Below are 16540 nucleotides of genomic sequence, written 5' to 3'. Positions count from 1 at the left end.
TCACCTCGATTTCTTTCTTTCACATGCTGTTTCTGACTCTTCCTAGATCTGAATATCCATATTTTGTTTTCGATTTATGATTTTTTTTCTCCACATATTCTCGTCTTTTCGGTAAATTTGCATCTTCGCTGCGGTGGGAACTACTCTACGAATTCTTACTTATTTATTTATTTCCTGTTTTCCGTCGAAATCGATTATTACGAAAAGCTCATCATACAGGAACCTTGTCGAAATTAAGTATAATTCGGTTGTTTTATCAAGGGATTAATTATTTTATGTTTTTCTTATTTATTTTTAGACAATTCGAAATTCTCCAAAAGGATTTACCACAGACTCTCTCTCTCTCTCTCTCATCCCCAAGAATAGATAGAAATCTATGTTATATTAGCATTGTAGGTGGGCTCTATTTTATTATTTATGCGAAAACAAAGAAATCAGCTAACACTTTTTATTCCCTTATAAGGAATAGGCAGGGCCGTTTTAGCCCTATCTTACTTTTGGAGACTGAGTGGGCAGTTCGATCTCCACTGGTAGCTAATCAGAGATAGCTGGCCCAAGGTTATCACTAATTTAAGTGACACGTGGTAAAGAGGAGCAAATAAGTGCCACCATCTCGTGATTCCCTAACAATGTTTTTAATATCTGAAATAGCGGTTTCTACAGTCGATTTTCTTGAATTTACGGGACGAAAAATCCGAGTTTCCCGGAGAAAAAAATCCGCTTGCCCTTGCCAGAGATCGACTAACTCGGGAACCAATCGAAAAAAGGTTTAGAAAAAGTTCCTCTAGTCGACGACTGGAATCGAACTCACAACGCTCTTTCTTCAGGCGGGTTAGTGCAAACACCACCTCCATTTGCAAAAACATTGCTTTCAGAAGGTCGGCAGAATTTTTTTCCTACTCTCTAAAGGCATTCACAAAGATTAGTGCCCAAGGTTAGGAATTCAAACACGCTGCTTGTTAGTAAGATAGCGAATACGTTACCCCTCCCCCCCCCTCGGCCAACCAGACCGGCACAATTTGTAATATGACATATTTAACATTAATTATCGGCAATGGAGCATAACAACAAATGCATAATTATAAGAATCAATTAGCAAATCATTTAAGTAATTTAATAATTTTTTTCATAGTCATCAGTTGTTATTATAAACTGTATAAAGAGTATTTTTAGAAATATATTTTCTTTTTTTTTGTCTTTCTATTTCTTTTAATGCTTTTTTTTTAATTTATTTTAGCATTATTGAAATAATATATATATATTTTTTTTTAGATATGTAGATGTGTTGATGTCTCTTCTTGCGCCTGAATTTCGTTATCTGCTAGTGTGCGTCACTTATAATGACTGGTTTTTCTCAGGTATGAACCAGCTGATAGTTGAAATAAATCTATAGTTTTTATAGCCACAATTTACAAAACATAGAATATTGCACGTATTTTAGAGACAAGAAAATTGTGTTGTTTTTTTAACTACATTTCGTATTGCAACGCACTATGCAATATGACGTTTGCTTGCAGGTTCTGCTACAGGCCATGTAATTAAGATTCTTAGAGAATTATTTGCAATGACGTTGTAAGAAATATTCACTTCGCCTATTCCAAAGCTATAATTTGGAAACACCGAAAGAGTATTAGACACTGACATTATCTGAATTACTAATTAAAGACTGTAAAACAAAACATGAACACTTCGCTAGAAATATTGATTAATCCAAAGAGCTTTTATAGAAGTATAAAGACGGGTCATAATTAGTTCGTCTGGAAGAATTTTGAATCATCCAACTCGCTTGCAATGTTTAATAAGTAGTTTGTGGAATACTGATTGGTTAGAAGTGAAAATACTTTTTCAGAAGGTACCCAAATATACCTACTGATGTAATAGCGGAGGAGAAAATTGTGGTAATCATAATTTATTTAGTCAATAAGACTGGAGGTCGCGATGATATATTATTATCAGATCTTTATGGAGTCATGAGACTCACCACTGGAGGTCCCACTCCCACACGTGCAGCTCATCATACTTCGACTTAAATGCATTCACTCTCCCTGCACTCACCACATTCTCAGGCAATGCATTCCAATCGCTCACCACTCTCCATGCAAAAAAAACTACTCCTCACCCCCTTTCTCACACTCACCTTACACACTTTCCAGGGATGGCCTCTTGTTCTCCCTTGTCTCCAGATATTCTATGAAAAATCTCATCCACATTAATGTGGTAATTACCCTTTACCAAGTTATATGTCTCGATCATGTCACCTACTATTCCTTCTATCCACTAGTCTCTGCAATTTGCATTCTCTCAATCTGTCCTTATTCCACATTCCAGAGACCAGAAACTTTGTGAATCGTCTCCAACAACCACTTTTTGAAATCCAAGTGACCAAATCGGTGCACGTAATCCGGCCTGATTCAAGCCTTATACAATGGAATCATAAAATCCTTAACTTCTACACGTCAGTGTTAATCCGCTGTATTGGCCTCACAATTTTAGCAAACATCCACGAAGTCCCCATCCACTATCATCTCCAGATCTTTCATCTCCTCCACCTGTTCTAAGGTATCCCCACCAATCCAATACCCTCCATCCCATCTTCGCTTCCAATATTTTAAAACCTTACACTTTGTTACATTAAACCACACAGTCGCCCATTAGACAATCTATTCAAGTTCTCTTACAAGGCTACTTTCTCTCTCTCTCTCTCTCTCTCTCTCTCTCTCTCTCTCTCTCTCTCTCTCTCTCTCCAACTTTGCATTATCTGCAAACAACACTATATCGCCGTTTAAGTACCCTCCAATGTCACTTACATAAGTTAAACAATAATTGCCCAAACAGACTCTGGGGCACAACACTAGTAACTTTCTTCTTCTGGGATATCACTCCCACATACACAATCTGCTCATATCGATCAAACACCCAGTCTCCAGACCAACGCACTGATCTACTATCCAATTCCATCTGTTCCAATTTAACTACTAGCTTGTTATGTGGCAATTTATTGAAAGCCATTTCAAAATCTGATTATACCACTGTATATGCATCCTCTGTTGTCCAATGTATTCGTCATCTTGTTATAATTAGTAAGAAGATTGCTAAAACACTATTTTCCTTTAGCAAACTCATGCTGTCCTTTAAAAAGAATTCGGCTGCAGTCAACCCAGTTCTGAATCCTTGTCCTAACTTAGCTTCACAAACACCTTCACTAAAATTCAGAGAAGCAGATTGGCCTATAATTCAAAGCCTTAGTCTTATCGCCCCTCTTTATGAAGCAGAACAATTTTGTCCACTTTCCACTTCTTTCGAACTTGAACCAATCTGAGACATGTTAAAATTTAAGTTATAGCTCTTGTTAACTCCCTGGAACATTCCCTCAAGACACGTGGAAATATAGCATCAAGTCCCATGGACTTATTGACATCCCGTTTACTCAGGTCCTCATGTAGTCCTGCTCACTGGCCCATCAGTGACCCTTCCCACTGCTCTTAAGTTCTGCATTATGTTACAATCACAAGGATGAAACACTTCAATGAACCGCCCATTTAACATCTGTACTATGTCCTCCTCAGTGTTTATCATTTTTGCATTATCATTGACCACTATCATCCTCCCATAATCATTCTTCGTTCTACTGACCATATATTGAAAAACCTCCTTAGGATTTGTTTTAGCCTCATTTGTTAATTGCTGCTCATACTGTAGTTTTGCTATCCTCACAAAGCGAGTCACATTCCTTGCTTGATTGCTCTTTTGTAGTCCTCGTGTAACTGATTATTGCCACTCTTCTTGTGCTTTTTCTTCGAGATTGCATACTTCACTTCTTCAGTCATCCATTTTACACCGACCTTATTTAATCTCCTGATCATTGGAACAAGGGATGTTCAAACAAAGACCAAACTTTTGCTATGAAGATTTTATTGCTCATTTTACAATATTTTAAGCACTATTCCCTTCAACATAGTTCCCCCCCCCCTCTACTGGCGCTACACCGTTCCCAACGTTTCTTCCATCGTTGGAATGCTTCCTGGAACGAACTTTCTCTGATACCGCGCTATTCTCTAATCGCATTTTCCTGAATCTCCTCTATGGTTTGGAAACGACATCCTTTCAAAGTGGTTTTCAGTTTTTGAAACAGGAAAAAGTCTGCTGGGGCTAAGTCAGGAGAATAGGGGAGCGACGCGTTAGCCGGCGCATTGTCGGGTGCAGCATCTAAGTCTGGTTTTCCCACAGTTCAGGTCTCTTATTGCGCACAGCATTCCTTCAAACGCGCTAAAGCTATCTGGTACAACTGTTTATTTACCATCTGATCACGTGGTACAAATTCATAATGAACTGTGCCTTTTCAATCAAAAAACACAACCAACATTACCTTGAGCTTTGACCGACTCATCCGTGCTTTTTTTGGTGAACAAGCTGTTTGTTGAATTAGTGACAATGAAAGAGCTTGTATGCTTGGTTAATCACTTGAAATGTCTCTGTATAATTTTTACCAAGTGTGCAGCAAAATTTCACACACACATTGTTCCTCAAGCTCTTTCATTGTCACTTTTTCACTAATCCGACGAACAGCTTGTGCACGTGCTCACTTCAGTGGATGTAACTCGACGACTAATGCTCATAGCAGAATGGGGCAAAGGTAGTTTGTTGTCAAAACCTGCCACTAGGTGCTCTCAGTAGCCGCAGCGCTTTCTATGCGGTTGGTGTGCTATTTAAAAAGTCAGTTTTTTTTTTTTTAACACACTTCACACACTCAGTCAAACTTTTAGCACTTATTAATAATCATTCCCTGGTTTATATTACGAGTTTAGTTAGAGTGCGTATCAACTCTGCAGCTTTCTGAATTTTTGATTCAAAGAAGTCGTGCACATATATTCTTTCCCTAATTCTATTGTATCTGAGAAGATTTTGGGAGGAGAGTGTTGGATGTAGAAATTTTTAATGCTGATTTGATGAAACAATAATGCAATTTTCGAATTTTAAAATTTTAAGACATGTTGTAGAAATCTAGGGGATCATCTTGAAAAATGGCGCACTTTTTTTAATTCTCTTCTTTCCCTCCTAATATGTCACTTCAGATAGACAGAAAAAATAAATAAATAAAGGTTTGCATATGAAAATTCTGGATAGATTTACATTTATTTTCGTAATGATAGTCACTAGATTTACTTATTATATGTCTTGAAATTAGAGACTCGAAACATAAAATAGAATTGTTTCCCCTCTAGGTAGTCCTCGTTCCGTCCCAAAGCAGCTAGTGCATTCGCTTTTTGGTAAGTAAATTTCCTGTGAATCTATATGTTAGAAATGAATCTTATTTTTAATAAATGAAAAGTGAGTAGAATATCTCATCTCATCTTCCTCTTTCGCCTTGCGGTGTCGAAGGTTAGTTAATCATCGGACCTCAAACCGTTCACAGGATAATTCCCTCGATGAGTCTTTGGACTCCCTGGAGGTGTGATGTAATAATAATAATAAGGTGGTCAGCCTTATTATTATGTCCGTAGCGTTGAGTTCTCAATGCCAGTTTGCTTGCTTTACGGGATGAAAAACCCCAGGATAAACGGGGGAAAAAACCACGTCCACCCCCAAGACCGGCTAAGTTGGCTGTGGAAGATCCTTCAGCTCCTCACCTCACCAACGGGAATCGAACCTAGGACACTCCTTCCCCGGGAATATGGTTGCGAAGCGCACAGCCATTAGGGCTAACCGCTCGGACTGATAACGAACGATCAGTATAACAGTACTTAAACATTGGTAGCATTATTGTTATTGTAGGTTTCCATAAGAGGTAATCTCTTGTAACTGTCATGCGTAATTTCTTGTTGGATGCCCCCCCACACACACATATATACACTCAACATGCGCGCGCAACCCTGTAAACAACATCTGTATCTAACCGTCTCTCTTTCTCCAATGCATGTCCCAAGAGAATCCTAGTTCTCTGTATCTAATTAAAATGGTATTTGTTTAAGATCCTGGAGTTTGCTGGTTGTGTGGTGATTAAGTTAACTAGATGTCGCAATCGTACAGGTTTAACAATGAAAGAGGCTGTTATATTTTTGAAAACAATCACCTTATTCTGTTAATCGTGATTGACTTTTTAGCTGTAGTCTTGTGGTCCTCTAGCACCACCAAGTTACTTCTTTGTGGTGCTAGAAGACCACAAGGAAGAGGATTGTAGGTTCGATTCTAGTTGCCGACTATAGGAACTTTTTTTCCCCTTTTCTACAGCCCTTTCTCGAGTTAGGCCGTAGAAAATTTTTGGAGTTGGCTTATGGGATTTTTGTTCCCCGAAACTTGTGTTTTTAATTTGGCAACTCGGTTAAGTCGACTTTAGAACTATATTAGCAAACAATGCATGTTAGGATTTATGATCACCAGATGGCAGAACTTGTATGTCCCACTCTCGTCCCGAGGCCATAAAATCATCAGTAGACTGAACTCAGCTATTCGTATAACGGTGGTGGACATAAAGAGTTTCACCTGCTGCCTGACAACAAAAGGTCATCACAGAGGATTATTAAATTCTTATTATTATTTATTTTTGAACATTTTAGATAATGAAAAGAAGAAGAATGAATAGATTAGTAGCATTTTTCTATATGTATTTTCAGCAAAAACATAGTAACTTGCATTTCGAAATACAATATTACAGTGTGAATATGCGATTTACAAAGTACACTGAACATTTGTCTCAAGCAAAGAATGCATTCCTCGCCTACTGGGCGAGAAATCTTCAGCTAAAAAGTCCTTTTAAGCAGTCTCATAATTAATTAATTAATAATAAATTCTTCGCATCCCTAGATTGGATTCATGTGAGGGGAAATGATTAAAAAAGTAATGAAATAAAACACAATACCAGTGGCGGCTTGTACATAAGCACTGCGATACTACAGCACCCCCAAGGAAAAAATGAAAAAATTAAATTTTGTTTGTGTTTATAAATAATAACAATGCTTACAACATTATATAAATTCAGTACAACATGTTAAAGGTTACAGTTTATGTTTCGACATTGAATATTTAATAATTGGATTTGTTCGATTAACGCTTTAGATGCACTGCGATCTAACGAAGTGTCGGAATTATCACGTTCGATCAATTGCAGCTAGACTAGCCGATATTCGCTTGCACTTGTCACTGTACGTAACAAGTGAATCCAACACTGCTCGTTGAGCAGTGGCGTACAGATAAATTGTATGCTTGCGCGCGTTATTTCTAATAAAGCATTCTATTAATATGTAAATTTATTTATTAATAAATTGGTTACTTAGGGAAAAAATAATATTTTTTTTTTATTTTGTATATGCAGCACCCCCACTTAAAATTTTTACCGGCCGCCACTGCGACAATACACAGCATGATAATTTATGCTTAAAAGTCTGTAAGTACTAGAAACTTACGTTCCTAGCACTTACAAGTACGTTCTCCCATTTTGTTTGTTATTTTTTTCATGAGGCCTGTGCAGTGCATTATGTCTGTTACTTGGTCTGTTCTTTTGACTGGAAGATTTCTAGAATGACAACAGGAGTTTCAGGCAAGGAAGACATCTTTTATCCTGCATGAGACTAGCTAATTCATATTCAACTAATAAAAAAAGCATATAAAAAGATAAGGAAGACTTTATTGATTTAAAATGATTGAAGTGTACAAACACATTATTTACACTCTACAAAAGTTCTGTAGTCCTGTGGATATGGCGTTTGCAGCCATAGCGCTATGTCAATTGAAGAAAGACCGTTTTCTAAGTTCGATTCTAATTGCCAACCAGAGGAAATTTTGCAACGCCCTTCTCCTGCCAATTCCCCAGTTATTCTAGTCAATCTCTGGCATTAGCCAGGAGGGTTTTTCACAGACACTAGGGTTTCAATCCCATAACTTAAAGAGACAGAGGAAGCTGTCTACTGTACCGGATGCTGTTAAAATCATAGATAATTTGAGCCAACTATCTCTGATCTAAGGATGATTATTGACTTCCTTTCAGTCTCCGAAGTTAGATAGCAGCTAAAATGGTCTCGCTTACTTCCCTTGGGGAAGAATAAAAGGCGTTATGGATGGAAGCAGTTCTCGAAGTTTACAATGACTTATCATTGAACCTGCTTTTGGGTGTATGTTGCCAAGCTCACGCTATAATTTTCCACTACTTAGCTTTGTGAGTGAGAGTTTTCAGCGCTAAGAAATATTCAAAACGAGACTGTTTGAAGCTGCATGACTGTTACTATTAAAATATGTTTTTATTGGCAATATAATAAGTTTTAAGTTTTTTTAATTTAATTATTAATTAGTATAAGGAGATGTATATTATTTTATACATCTTCTAGTGTATTTTATATCTCTCTTTTTGAGCAATGAAATAATTATTACAATTAATTTGTTACTTATAAAAGTAATCTTGGAACATATATTAATTAATAGGAGAAAAGCCATAAAATTTTTAAAAAGGACATTAGGTTAGGAGTCATAAAAAGTTATACTACTAATACTAATAATAATAATTGTAACTTTTATAGTATATTAACTGCATCATTTGCTGTATGCTTTTTTGTTTCCAGATGATCGCTGTACGGTCACATTCCTAGAAGAATATCCCAGACCTGATGATTTGATCAAAAGTCGTGTTAGTGATAAGAATGTACAAGAAATTGTTTACCTGTTAACTGATAATAACTAATATATTCGTCCACTCATTATGTTATTGGTAGAACAAATGTATTTCAGAATTATTCACCAGCATATTAATAATAAAAAGAAACGGTAATTCCATATGATATTGCCGTTTAGGAAGTGTTATATCTGGACGTGGTGTATATTCTCATGCTGATTTTAGTCTATTTTGAAGAGAAGAATCTTACCACAGTATCTAGCTTCGAGCATAGCACCTTCTGGTTCTCTTTTTTCACTCCATTTTCTTCTGTTTTTTTTTTTTTTTTGGAACGGTTTTCGTAATAATGGTCGAACAACTAGCTATTAAGAGGTTAAAAAAGAAGACAATAGGTACATTTATATTTTTATCAGGTACAGGTATTCCATATTTGTCAAGTATGATTTGAGTTTCTTAAATCTAGAAAATGGAAGTAGTTATTGCTTGACAATAATTCTGTCTTTTATCAGTGAAAATATATTAAAAAATCAACCGAATAGAAACAAGAGGTGGTCAAAGAACACGTGCAAATAACTAACAAATTGCGAGGTAGATTAGTATATAGTGATGAGTATAATAATAATAATCTCTATTATTTTAGTGAGTTCGGGTAATGGTGAACCCGAGGTACCTAATGCTGAACTTTATTTCTTCAAGCAATATACTGTATTGCTGTATCTCCCCGTCTCTTCAATTCTATTATAGCAATTGCGAGCTAATGGTGATCTTTCCATTTTTTTTTTTTTAATGGGAAACTAACACGACTCCCAAGAGACCACGAATATGTGAAGTGGTCAGTAAAAAAACTTTACAAATATATCAGCAATTAATATCTGATCATTATTTATGGCAAAAGTAAAAACTGTATTACTTATATCTTTCTTAGTCAATAAAAAAAGTGGAAACATCATTGCGAAATGTAAATCCCTCAAAGGAAAGAGACGTGGGGGTTCTGATCATGAAATTCTCTCATCAAAAATAAAGCTTAAATTCAAAACAAATCCCCAATTGGAAAAGACCTCTAAGTTTTGATACATCAGAATTAAAAGACTCGAATACATAAAATACATTTCGAGAAAAAAATTAATGATAAAATGGGAGCCTTAACCCTTGAAAACACAGGAGAATTTTGGAGAGAAAAAAAAAAAAGGGGGGACAGAAATGCAACACTAGATGCAATAAAACAAACGTTACAGAAAACGGAGACCTGATAATAATTGACTTACTACTGAAATAATCGATCTATGGCATCAACAGAAAAGATAAAAGAAAACTTTCTACTCGGAGTACACCTGAAGTACTAGAAAACCACAAACAGTTAAAAAAAATAACATTATATCTCCATGTAGAGAAGCCAAATAAAAACGGATAAAGTAAAAGAGAATATAGACCAGAAGGTATCCAAAATATTCATCAAAAGACAATTTATCTAAAGACAATTAATTAAATAAACATTAATCAAAAAGCAGCTGTTCCATGTTTAAACACTACAGTTTCCTGCTGTGTATTTCGACATGTAATCTTGACATAAGAAAACTTTCCATATGAGTGAAGGTAGGATGGTCACTTTATTTATACTGACATGTTAATGCTTTCATCAGGTAGAACTCTCTTCATCTCTGAATTGAATCTTTTCATGCTGTCAAAGCTAATTTTCTCTCAGCATGCCATTTACTCCTTCCATTTAGCTCTGAGGACATAGAAAAAAAAGCTGCTTGTAACAGTAACTTGCTTCCTAGTTACCGAGTTAATTTGCAAATACATTTCATATTCATCCTCTTCTGAAAGTCCAGGACAATAACCACATCCTACCAAATACACTCTCTTGCAATAGGTATTGGGAAACATTATTCCCCAAAGTTCGCCAAATATACTCGCCCATGGTAAGAATATTTCGCCAGCTGGCGAGTAGCTGTAGACTGGACGAAAGATAATATTTATTATTAAATAAAAAATAACTTTATAAGCAAAACATCTCTTTAAGAAAACACAGAATATGACTAATATAAATATCAATGCAACAAGTTATATTTTCCAAAAAAAATCTATGTTGTTTTTGTTGTTCTTCCTATTATTTGATTTCAGCTTCTTGGAATGGTTTTCTCACATCAAGTAAATATACTTCAAACAACGTTGCAACGCCAACAATCACTTTATCGAACTCATATTCATTTATTTGGATATATTGAATTTCATCGTGTTTTTTTGTTTCATTGGAAGAATATGGAACCTCAATGACTGCTAATGGCAACGAGGACACAGAAGCAGATAAAATTGTTGAGCTACTGAGTGACCTTAAAGGATATATCATCCAAATGAAGATAATGCTATGACATATGTGACAAAGACTGATGTTGGAACAGAGTTCGATGAATTGGAGGTTCTTAGGATATTGCAGAATCTCAATGTAAATACAGCTGTGTGATTATATGGTATATCGGCTTCCTCTTTGCGTGAATGTGTAAGGGAACTAATAATGCCTCTGACTAGGCTCTTTAATTTAATTCTCGGTTCTAGTTGAGTTCCAAGGAATTGGAAGGAGGGTAAAATAAGGGAGGTTCTAAGACTGCATTAGCAAATTATATACCAATCAGTATCTCAGAAGTAGTGGTAAAAGTACTGGAAAAATTAATCAAAAATAGAATTCAGGAATGAATGTATAAGAATATGTTACTCTATGATGGGCAACATAGCTTTCTGAAGGGTTGATCATACCTTAGTAATTTACTAACTTTTTTTTATAATAGAGTAACAGCCGAGTTGGATAAAGGAAATAGCTACACGATGATTTTGCAAAGGCATTTGACAGAATATCACATGGAACTCTATTACACAAATTAGAACAAATGGGGATGGATATGAAGGCGGCTGCTGGACATATATCAACATGTGGAAATAGAGGAAGCAGAATCCAAGTGAGAAGTTATCTGCCGCTAAGTTCGTTCTAGGACCATTACTGTTTAATTTGTACATAAATGATACAGGAAATAATCTGAAAGGAAATATTCAGTCGTTTGCTGATGATGCAAAATTATTATTATTATTACATGACACCTTCAGGGAGTTCACAGACTCATCTAGGGAGGGCACCTTCTTTACAACTCTGTCGCCACCACTCAATCTATCAACTACAACGAATCGCAACTACACCAACGCCATCTACCGCCCACCACCACCAGTAGTAGTATATTCACAAGCAATCATGCTCCATGCCCACGGCGGGATTCGAACCCATAGCCTTTTGGCTAGAAAGCGAATAGTTAATCAAGATGATGGAGAACATGCAGGATGATTCAAATAGGCCATCAGTATGAGCTAAAGATAATGGGTTTCAGTGTAATGTAGAGAAATGTAAAGTTATGGATTTTTAGATAAATCGATTACAAGCTATGTACCGCATTGGTGGAATTGCACTCCAGGAAATAGATAAAGCTGGGGATTTAAGGATGGTGGTAGACAGTGTTGAAATTTAGAGGGAATATTGCTGAGGTTGTTAAGGTAACTCATAAGATTACTTGGCGATTGAAGAACACACTAACAATTATATATATAAGGAAGTTATTTCTCTTTATAAGGCCTTGATATTTCCACACCTGAATTACTGCACTCAGGTCTGGTCTCGTGGGTTTCTTCTGAATGAGGAAGTGGTGGAGAAGATTCAGAGGCAAGTGACCAAGATGGAGAATGGTCTGTGGAATGTTCTTTCCTATGAGGATAGATTGAGGGTGTGTGGATTGCAGAAGTTGGTTGATAGGCGAAAAAGAAAGGATACAATAGAAACATTTAAGTTACTTAAAGAGTTTTATAAGACTGAAGGGATAATGTTTCAGAACTAGGTCAGTGGGCACAGAACAACAGTTCATCCCTTGAAGTTGAGTAAAGGTGTAGTTTGTGTCGTTAATAGGAATGTGAGGACTGTATTTTTCGTTTGGGGAGTTGTGAATGACTGGATGGGTAACCAGAGTAAGTTGTGAGTGCTTTGTCTGTTAATGGGTTCAAGGAGGTATGAACCCATTAACAGACAAAGCACTCACAACTTACTCTGGTTACCCATCCAGTCATTCACAACTCCCCAAACGAAAAATACAGTCCTCACATTCCTATTAACGACACAAACTACACCTTTACTCAACTTCAAGGGATGAACTGTTGTTCTGTGCCCACTGACCTAGTTCTGAAACATTATCCCTTCAGTTTATAAAACTCTTAAATGTTTCTATCGTATCCCTTCTTTTTCACCTATCAACCAACTTCTGCAGTCCTCATTGTGAATAGTTTGAATCTATCACAATGAGTATTCAGACTCCATGGAGGTGCCTGTAAAATAACAATAATCATCTTTTATCATCAATCATCAATAATCATCACCTTTTATTCACTTATAGGGAGTAGGTGAGGATTTTCAATCCTATCTAGGTCTTTGAGACTGAGTGGGCAGTTCAGTTTACACTGATAGCCAATCAGAAACAGTTGAACGTCACTAATTATAAGCAGCAACCAATGAAGAGACAGGAAATTAAGTTTTGCCATCTCTTGATACCTAATCTAACAGGATATGTTAGTCTGAAATAATGTGGGTTCTACGGTCGACTTTGTTAAGTTTATTGGAAGAAAAAGCAACGTTTCCAGGAGAAAAAAACCTACTTGTCCATGCCATAGATTGACTAACTCGGGAACCAGTTGAAGATAAGCTTAGAACAAGTTTCAGTCAGTGACTAGACTTGAACATAAGTCTGTCTTCAGGTGGCCTAGTGCACAGGATGCAAGCGCCATTTCCACTGAGCTACAATGGCAGTATGAGAATTAAAATGGGTGGATGATTATAGGTGATTACTTTTTTTTGTGGCCAATATAATTTTGCATTTGTCGAGTCCAGATTATTTTTGTTCTCACACCTCACCTACGAGAGGGAGTTCTGGAAAGTTCTGATAAACACCTAAAACAAAAATGTTTTTTCATTATCAGATTCCTGACATGTATCCTGAAGGGTGTACAGGTTACGATAGTACTACATGAAAAATTTACATCATTACTTCCTATCTATCTACAATTTTCCTCCAAATATCTTACCTGTCAAGACTCCAACATTGTCAGATCTTATATTTCTATCTTCTAAGGCACTTTTTACCATATCAATTACCTATACCTTGGTCGTCCTCTGAGTCTTTTTCCTGCCAACCTGGCCGAGAACACTTGGTTTGCTAATCTTTCCTCTCCCATTCTGTTTAAGCGATCATACCGCCTGAGATCAGCTCTCCTAATACATTCCTGAATGCTGACAATGTCAAGTTCTTTCCTAATATCGTTTTTAATATGATATTGCCATTGATGCCATCTGTCATCATCATCATCATCATCATCATCATCAAATTCCTGACATATACCCTCAAGAGGTGAACAGGATATGATAGTACTACGTGAAAAATTTACATCATTACTAACTTCCTATCTACACTTTTCCTCCAAATCAGTCTGTTACTTTTCAAGGCTCCAATATTATCAGATCTTATATTTCTATTGTCTAAGGCACATTATACCGTATCAATCCACCTATATCTTGGTCTTCCTCTGGGTCGTTTTGCTGCCAACCTGATAGAGAACACTTGTTTTGCTAATCTTTCCTCGCCTATTCTGTTTAAGTGACCATACCAACTGAGATTAGCTCTGCTAACGCAATCCTGGATGCCGACAATGTCAAATTCTTTCCTATCCTCATGTTTAATATGATATTACCATTGATGCCATCTGTTCATTCTCCTAATCTTTCTCAGGACTCTCATATCTGTGGTCTTAATTCTTTGGTCAAGTATTTTACTTCTAAAACACTTTCACCAATCTCTCAGATCCATAAGTTAAAACTGGTTTGAACACTGTCTTGTACACTGCTAATTTAGTGTTCTGACTAATTTCTCTCTTATTCCATATGAATTTATTCAGTTGACTTCCCACCATACCAGCTTTGCTGATTCTGTTGTCTATTTCTATATTTAATTTACCATCTTCAGTAAAAATCCTGCCTAAGTAGCTGAAATGTTTTACTTGTTCCACAGGTTCTCCATTCACAACACAATTGACATTTTCAATGATTCCGACTATTTTCATTGTCTTTGTCTTTTTATTGCTGACCTTCATACCATATCTATTACAACAGTAATTCAATTTAGTCAGGGAATCTTGCAGACTTGTAGTGGATTTATTTAGAAGTATAACACCGTCTGCATAAAGCAAAGAGCTGATATTAACATCAACAATTCTGATATCATGTTTAATAGCACTTTCATTCATAATGTGATCCATATAGATAATGAATAACAGAGGGGATAATGTACATCCTTGTCTCACACCAGATTTAAGATTATGCCATCTTCCTGTACTTCCTTCAATTCTAACTGCTGACTTACAACTCAAATAAAGACTTAGTATTGCTTGATATAATGCCCCATTGACACCATATAACTGTAGCGTAATGAATAGCTTCTCCCTTGCACCTTGTCATATGCCTTTTTTAGACCGACAAAACTTAAATACAAATCTTTGTTATTCTCCCTGGTGCAGGGAAAATAACTAAGTTGACAAATATTCCCATGATTTGTCAACTATTTGTCGTAAAGTGAATATCTGATTCTGACAGCTTCTATTTGGCCTGAATCCAGCTTGTTCTTCACCAAGCTTTTCTTCCACAATTCTTCTCAACCGTTTCTCAAGTATACTTGCATATATCTTACCAGGAACACTCAGTAGGGAAATACCTCTGTAATTCTCACATTCAGCTTTATTTCCCTTTTTATATATGGATACTGTGAGAGCTCTACTCCAATTATCGGGAAATCGTCCCTCTGTCCAGGCATTCTGAACTATGCAGTGCATAGTTCAGAATGCCTGGACAGAATAAGACTTTTATACCACCATACTTCAGCATTTCTGGTCGACTGTCATCTACTCCTGCTGCCTTTCCACATTTCAAGCCTTTGATGGCTTTTTCTACTGCAAGTATGGATATGTATTCCTGACTGCATGCCTGGTTAGTGTTTTTTACCACTGTGCTGTCATCACTGCTTGTTTCATTTAGCAGTTTTTCAAAGTATTTTTTCTCCATACTTCAAGGATATCTTTTTCTTCCATTTTCATGTCACCTTTATCAACTCTAACTCCTTTAACAGCACTCTTTCCTCTATTCCTAAGCTTCTTCAACAACCTGAATATTTTGCCACTTTCTTGATATTTATTTTCTATGTTCTTGCCAAAGTCCTCCCATCTTTTGTTTAGCTAGTTTTACACAATGTTTAGCTTTCTTACATTTGTCTCTATATTCTCTAAGAGCAAAAGCTGACTTATTTGCCAGGAACTTTTGATATGCTTTCTTTCTTTTCCTTCACTGCCTCTTTAACGCTTTCATTGCCAAGCTAAATATTGGAATTTCGTGCGGTGGCCAAATTTTTTTATTTAGTTAGCGACGTCCACGCGATAACGCGTGATCGGCAGTTTGGTGGGGCTCGCATCGCGCGTATCGTTCATTGCCAAGCTGAAAATTGGAAATTCGTGTGGTGGCCAATTTTTTTTTTTTTTATTTAGTTAGCGACGTCAACGCGATAACGCGTGACCGCCGTTTGGTGAGAACTCGTAGCGCGTGATTGGCAATGAACGTTAACTTCCTGTGTCCACCATGGAGTTCTAATTTTTCTATCCTTGCAGACAACTTCACCACATGCCTCTTTAACTGAATCAATCAGGGTTTTCTTCAAGGCTTGCCACTGAATCTCCAAGGGTTAGTTCCTGTTCTCAAACTCTTTCATTTTTTCTTCAATAATCTTTGTGTATTTTAATCTATAGTTTACATTTGAGAGCTGCTCAAATATTATTCGCTTTAAAACTTTCTTACAAGTTCTTCCTTTCAATATGAAA

At 36.4% G+C, this 16540-nt stretch overlaps 1 protein-coding gene across 1 annotated transcript in view; it reads left to right on the top strand.

Annotated features, from left to right (window-relative positions):
- LOC150098708 (putative thiopurine S-methyltransferase) overlaps positions 1–8787 on the top strand; it is a 30725-nt gene extending 21938 nt beyond the window's left edge. Inside the window, exons 7-9 of the mRNA XM_090405722.1 lie at positions 1273–1358; positions 5223–5267; positions 8550–8787. Of these exons, the coding sequence (XP_090261848.1) occupies positions 1273–1358; positions 5223–5267; positions 8550–8668 (250 nt within the window). The 3' untranslated portion in view covers positions 8669–8787. The remainder of the gene's footprint in view (positions 1–1272; positions 1359–5222; positions 5268–8549) is intronic.
- Positions 8788–16540: the final 7753 nt, after the last annotated feature.

Source organism: Typopeltis vanoorti, chromosome 15 (genome assembly GCF_054136105.1).
Source record: "Typopeltis vanoorti isolate ZY-2024b chromosome 15, IOZ_Tvanoo_1.0, whole genome shotgun sequence".
Classification (NCBI taxonomy): domain Eukaryota; kingdom Metazoa; phylum Arthropoda; class Arachnida; order Uropygi; family Thelyphonidae; genus Typopeltis; species Typopeltis vanoorti.
The sequence above is the reverse complement of the archived record's forward strand: the minus strand, read 5'-3'. Positions and strand labels throughout refer to the sequence as shown.